Source organism: Solanum stenotomum, unplaced genomic scaffold (assembly GCF_019186545.1).
Source record: "Solanum stenotomum isolate F172 unplaced genomic scaffold, ASM1918654v1 scaffold15781, whole genome shotgun sequence".
NCBI classification, from domain to species: Eukaryota; Viridiplantae; Streptophyta; class Magnoliopsida; order Solanales; family Solanaceae; genus Solanum; species Solanum stenotomum.
The window spans coordinates 52,306-59,898 of NW_026023729.1; the positions used below are offsets into that span (position 1 = coordinate 52,306).

Genomic DNA, 7,593 nt, shown 5'->3' on the forward strand with positions numbered 1-7,593 from the left:
ATGTATTTCTTTATGGATTTTATTCCCTTGTTTTACGTTTGGATGGTATTTTAGTTGCGTTTTGGATATGTTTCGATGATTTTGTGAGTTTTCATGTGATTTTTTTATTTTCAGTTTTTCGGCACTTTTTTGCTTTTGATTTCTCGAAATCAGTGTGTTAGTGAGGGAAGTTGATACTTTCTTGTATTTTGCCTTTTCGTTAAGTTTATTGTGTTCTTTTTCCCTTATCTGTTTGGTTGCTGGGAAAAGTAAGATATGGTTCTATTTTTTTAATTTCAGATTGTGGAATTATATGTGTGACCTTAGAATTGATCTTTATTGTATTTACAAAAATTTCACTTTCAGTGATTAAGATTGAAAATTCACTTATTTTAAGTGCTAGTTTTCTTGTGGGGCTTCATTGACAGCCAATATGTACTTAAACATTTCTACAAATTTTGTGCTTACTCCACCAAAAGTAAACCAATTGTGTATATCAATTCAAATAAAACTATTAAATTTTCGTATTTAATCTTTCAGGTATGTAGGCAACAGTGGCGGATCTATGCAGAGGTTTGGGGGTGCCACGCCATCCCCGAACTTCGACGGAAACTTTATATATACATAGGTATATATATAATATTTATATAAATATAAAGTGTGCCACCCTCAGAACAAAACTGTCTTGTGGTGCTATGGTAGGAGGGCAACTTTAGAAGGCTGATGTTGCGGGTTCGAATCCCATTTGTATCTATTTTTTTGAGAAATTTGATGCAAGCGTTTTTTAAGGAAAAGAAAAAGGCTCCAAGCACGTTTTTTTTTAAGGAAAAACAGCTGGAACAATTTTTATTTTTATTTTTTTATAATTGTTATTGACTTAAATTAAATTAATTACATTATTACTCCTTTGACTTTTCTTTTATTTGATTAAATACTCAATAAAAGTGTAATATCTTATTATTTACATTTTATTGATTGATTTATGATATATATCCAAAAGATAAATAATTTAATCAAATATAAAATTAATTTAGTCGATAAGTCTATTTAGCACCCACAAACTCTAAATCCTGGATCCGCCACTGGTAGACAATATCAAAATATTAGCCATTATATACACCCCAATTTGTGATTATTTCACCAAAATTATACGTGTTAGCAATTATAATAAGATAAATATTATTGGTGGTTAAAACTTTTGGTATTTCTCAAACATTATACCAAAATTTTCAAATTAACATTGTGTATTATTATTTGTTACATCCTGTTGTTTATTTTCAAGATTCCAGGTTGGTATTTAATACCAGAATTTCAGCCAAACATTACAATACCAGAGACAGGTTAATTGCATCAATAATAATATGAATACACTTATCAAGAATAAACAAAAGTTAGATAAAACTACATTTATCATTCATAAAAAATTCCGAAGTTTTACATAACACCAACAAAAAAAGTTCAAATTAATACATCATTATTCTTTTTGATTCGCAAACTTTGGGCACGTCTTTTTGTTATACCCTGATGTACCACATTTACTACAAGTGATTTTACTCCTCTTGTATTCCTTCGTTGAATCCCTTCTTTCGGTCGTTACCTGGTGGCCAGCAGTAGTACCAACAGGTAATCAACATGTTCACCATCAGTAGTACCAAGAAAATCAATTCAAAATTACACCAAGAAAATCAGTAATACAATAAACATGCAGTCAACATTTTCACCAAATTAATTACCAAAACATATATTATCACTAAATATATTTGTATTTCGATTGTCAAAACCCTAAGAAAAATAAATTAATTAAAAAATATATGAACACGGATTTGGTGAATAACAAAAACATATATTACACCGTTAATTAAATAAGTAAACGACTCATAATAGCTAAAACGCAATTTTAAATATGGTGTTTACTTACACCATATACACCATAGTTATGTACCAACAGTTAATCAACATGTTCACCAGCAGTAGTACCAAGAAAACCAATTCCGAATGACAACAAGAATTTTAGTAATACAAATATATTTGTACTCCGATTGTCAAAATCATTAAAAAAAAACCAAAGAATTAATAAAAAAATATATGAACATGGATTTGATGAATAACAACAACATATATTACACCATTAATAAAATAAATAAACGACTCATAATAGCTAAAACACAATTTTAAATCTGTTGTTTACTATACACCATAGTTATGTACCAACAGGTAATCAACATGTTTACCGTCATTAGTACCAAGAAAACCAATTCCAAATGACACAAAGAAAATCAGTAGTACAACTAACATGCAGTCCAACATTTAATAATTAAAAAATGTTCACTTTCACCAAAACAATTATCAAAACATATATTATCATTAAATATATTTGTATTCCGATTATCATAACCCTAAAAAAAAAAAATCAAAGAATTAATAAAAAAAATATGAACATGAAACTGGTTTATAACATAAACAACATATATATATTACACCATTAATTAAATAAAGGCAGAAGTACTCATTACCCCCTGAATTTGAAGCTTTTTATACGGTGTACACTTAAACTAAATTTCGTTTTAATTACCCCCCCGAACTTGTTTATTCCTCCGTCGCGTACACCTTTTTCGTCCACCTGGCGTAGAAATTGACAACAATCTCTACTAGGCACGTGAGGAAGTGATTTTTTGCCACATCATAACGCTACAACGATAAAAAAACGTAAAATCTTTATTTTTCTTTAATATTTGACATATTTTAAACGAAAAATAGGGTAAAATGTAAATGAAAAGTAAAAGAAACAAAGATTAACACTTACTTGGTAAGAATTTCAGACAAATTTGAAATTTAATCGACCAACTTCACGTCTAGAAAAACCCAAATCCAAAAGGAGTTCCGCGAAATTAGCCCTTATTCAAAAATAACTTTTAAACAATGAATTTTAAATTTAAGAAATTTATTTTTTGCAATATTAATTTATCCAGGTGGCTATTATTTATCCAGGTGGAAATCCACATCACCAATTTAGACAGCTGTCGCGTGCGTGTAGTCCCAACAGGAGTTGGTGGACGAAAAAGGTGTACGCGACGGAGGAATAAACAAGTTCGGGAGGTAATTAAAATGAAATTTAGTTTAGGTGTACACTATATAAAAAGCTTCAAGTTCAGGGGGGGTAATGAGTACTTCTGCCTTAAATAAATAAACGACTCATAGTACTCACAATGAACCATCAAGTTTTCAATATATTTGCAACGTTATTTTGTTCATTGTAATACAAAATCAAATATCAATCATAGTACTCACAACGTAACCATCAACTTTTCAATTACAAAAAAGAATTAAAAAAGTAATACCAATCAAATATTGAATTATCACTAATACCCGATGCGTCCCAACGTCCTTTATGGTGAATTAGTATTGAATAATTATTGGTATCCATGATGAAATGAACAAAAAGAGAGTTCTATTTTTGTTAAGAAACCTTTTGGTGATAGGGGGAAATATTTATAACCAATTTGAGCAAATCATGAAAGGTAAAAGATTTGAGAAATATTGGGAAATCGTGGGCCATTAATCAACCGTTTTTTTTTTTTTTTACTTTTTTACCTTTTTTTAATAGTAAAACACAATTTTGAAAAAATAAATTGTTATATAGGGAAAAAAAAAATATTGCTATATAGTGGTAATTAAGATACTTAACTTGTATAATTAAGTTTTTTACCCGATAAATGCTACTCCAGTGTCTCTATAACACCTTGCAATTCAAGAGGGATGTACCATTTTGTTTCATAGAGAAATGTACTAGACTTACTTTCTCACCCACAAAATATCAAAATGATAGTACAAAGATCTCTCTTATCTTATTCTTTATATTTTTCGTATGTAATTATAAATTTATCTTTAAAAAGAGATGAAATTAAAATTAAAATTATAAAATAGAAAGACGAAAATTAGTTCTACCCCAAAAAATATAATCTCCAATCAAATTTTCACATTATTGATGAAGATTCAATTCGTAAATCTCTTCCCCTTACCCCAAAATAATATTCTCCATTTTATGTTTTCGTTTCTAATTCTCAGTCACTCACATAGTACCACGATCAGAGTATCTTCACTAAAACAAGGTCACACACTTCACATAGGCATTTCCGGTTAATCTCCACCCTCCACGTAACAACTTTTCACTACGTGTCATCATCTTAACACACTCTAATTTACCACTACTCCTTAACCCCTGTCACTTTAGTGTAACAATCCCTCGGGTTGGAAGTGGAGGATGTTTACCATTCGAGCAACTCTCTCTTGTCCAATAGATATATAGCATGCGTAGACTTCTAGCACTTTTGTCGTTTAGTTAGTGTTTACTCCAAATCAATAAAACATATAAGATGTGTTTTAAAGCTATTCAAGGTGAATGCATAATCTCATATAACATTGATATTTTCTTGGGTTGTCACTAGGCATACTAAATGAGCAAATTTCACCATTTTCACTTTCAAAAATGTGTTGAGAAACTGAAATGGGCATAACATGAAAAAGCTGTCCAAATATGGATATAAAGCTCTTTTCTTTTGCCCATCGCTGTCCAACAAAATCTCTCAACATGTACCACCTTTGCACCTCTCCTCTCATACGCTTTTCCCCAAAGATAACTTCTTTATTACATATGGGAAAGCTCAAGTTTGTGCTTACACTTCCCCTGCCACCCACCAGTTGTTTGACAAAATACCACAACGAAGAATTCAAGATTTCAAGAATGGCAAAGGGGATGAAATATTTGAACTTGTTAACATGGTTAAAGAAAAGCCTGATATCTTAACTGCTTCACAAGTACATGGCTTAGTGCTTAAAGTAGGCATGCTTGCTCATTTGCCCACTGTTACTACATTCCTCATTATCTACTCAAGATCCAAGAATTTAAGCACGTCATTGACCCTTTTTGCTGAAATTATCAATAAAGATATAGTTACCTGGAATGCTATCATGACAGCATGTATAGAGAACAATTTTTTTGGATTTGCAGTGAATATCTTTGCTGAAATGGTGAATGAAGGAAAGCAGTTCGATTCTGCCACGCTTGTTATTGTAATTTCTGCATTATCTAACATGAGAGAGTTGAGAAAGGGATTGGTTGTTCATTGTTTAACTATGAAAATGGGAATGCTTTTGGATTCAATTTTGGGAAATGCTCTGATTGATTTTTATGCAAAATGTAGTCATTTGAGCTCATCGGAGTGTGTATTTCTCGAAATAGAATGTAAAGATGTTGTTTCCTGGAATTCAGTTATTAGTGGTTGTCTTTATAATGGTCATCCTGAGAAGTCTTTGTTATACTTCAAGCAGATGGCAACTTTGGAAAAAGGTGCTGATAGTGTGAGTCTCTCTTGTGCTATTGCTGCTTCTGCATGTTTAGATGAGTTTGGTTGTGGTCAGGCTATTCATGGATGGGGTATAAAGCTAGGATATGAGGAGAGGCGCCACCTTTCAGTGGCAAATTCCCTCATTTCATTGTATTCCCAATGTGGGGACGCTGATGCTGCTGAATATATCTTTAATAAAATGGAATATACGGATATAATAACATGGAATTCAATGATAAATGGATTCGCTTTGAATGGAAAAATTAGTGATGCATTTGATGCTCTTCATGAAATGCAGTTCATAAGGACCACAGAACCGGATGCTGTGACATTAATTTCCATTATTCCGTTAGTTGCAGAATTCATGCTATTGAGAGACGGGAAAGCTATGCATGCCTTTACCATGCGAAGAGATATGGGAGCAGAACTCTCGATGATGAATGCTCTCATGGATATGTATTTTAACTGCGGAAGGGTCAAGGACGCTGAGCAGCTTTTCTTAAATATGCCAAAGAAAGATAAAGTTTCATGGAATACCATAATCTCTGGGTATTCCCAGAATGGCTGGTGTAGAGAAGCTCAGTCATTGCTTAAGAAGTTCCACAGTGGGAACTCAGAATGCAGCCTGTCGACTCTCTTGGGAATTCTTCCTGCTTGTGATTCCCCCAACTTGATTCAATTTGGAAAGTTGATCCATTCGTGGGAGGTGAAGTTGGGATTTGTAAATAATGTCATCTTAGTAAATTCGTTGATGTACATGTATATTTGTTGTGGAGATCTAGTAGCTTCTTTCAAATTGCTGGAGGAGATAGCTTATACTGCTGATGTGGATAGCTGGAATACTGTGATTTCGGGATGCACACAGAATGGCCACTTCTGGGAAGCTTTAAATGCTTTCAAGTTAATGAGACTCAAATCAAATATCATCCATGATACTATTACTCTAGTCAATATCATACCAGCCTTTGGAAATCTTGAATTGACATGTGAAGGAAAGTCAATTCATGCCCTAGCTTTAAAGACCTCAGCTGGTCAAGATATTCGTGTGCAGAATGCTCTCACTACTATGTATGGAAAATTGAGTGACATGGAAAGTGCAACATCAGTGTTTGAACTTTGCTTATATCATAACTTATGCTCTTGGAACTGCATGATATCTGCTTTAGCTCAGAACAAAAATTCTAAAGAAGCAATAGAATTTTTCCGTTTGCTTGAGTTTGAACCAGATGAGATCACCATGGCTACCATTCTTTCAGCTTGTCGGCAACTTGGAATTATTAGACATGGCAAACAGATCCATGCACACCTCATCCGATCTGGTTTTTACATAAATGCTTTTGTATCAGCTGCTCTTGTGGATATGTATAGCAGTTGTGGCAGGTTAGACATTGCTCATCAGGTATTCCAGAGTTCAGCGGAGAGATCTATTGCAGCTTGGAATTCAATGATTTCTGCATATGGTTTCCACAGCAATGGTCAGAAAGCAATTGACATCTTTCATGAGATGATTGATTCGGGACTTACTCCGTCTAAAGTCACATTTATCAACTTATTAACAGCTTGCAGCCATACAGGGCTTGTTGACCAAGGCTTCTGGTATTACAATCATATGCTTGATGAGTTTGGAGTTCAACGTTCGACAGAGCATCATGTCTGCGTGGTTGATATGTTAGGCCGATCAGGGAGGCTGCACAAGGCATATAATTTTATAAAAGAGCTTCCAAGCCCACCTGATCCAGGAATCTGGGGTGCTTTGCTCAGTGCTTGCAATTATCATGGCGATCTTCAATTAGGGAAAGAAGTAGCAAGTATACTGTTTTCGTTGGAACCTGAGAATGTTGGATATCATCTTGCATTATCCAACATATATGTTGCTACTGGAAGCTGGAAGGAAGCTGGAGAGTTGAGGGACATTGTTCACATAAAAGGGTTAAAGAAATCTGCTGCTTATAGTATTATTGATCTTGGCTCCAGCTGAAACATCATGAAGGAAGCCTCATGGTTTAATGGAGCAAAACAGCTAACAGAGCATTTTGTTGAGTGTCTAGAAGAAACTATCCAGCTTCTATTGGCCTTTGTTGCTGGTAGAACCTGAGGTTCTTTTTCTTTTTTTCACCCCTCGTAGGTGCTCCCACCTTTTTGCTCCTTTGGTTACTCGAACCCATAACCCTAAAGTCGGAGATGGAGGGTGCACCTACGAGGGGTAATTTTTTTTTTCTCTTGATCCTTAACTATGCTTGATGTTGAAATCATTAATGATTGGTGAATC

The 7,593-nt window shown here is 33.6% G+C and overlaps 1 protein-coding gene across 1 annotated transcript; it reads left to right on the forward strand.

Moving 5' to 3' along the window:
• Positions 1–4,494: 4,494 nt before the first annotated feature.
• LOC125850250 (pentatricopeptide repeat-containing protein At4g19220, mitochondrial) lies at positions 4,495–7,302 on the forward strand. The gene has a single exon (XM_049530110.1). The coding sequence runs from the start codon at positions 4,495–4,497 to the stop codon at positions 7,300–7,302; it is 2,808 nt and encodes a 935-aa protein (XP_049386067.1).
• Positions 7,303–7,593: the final 291 nt, after the last annotated feature.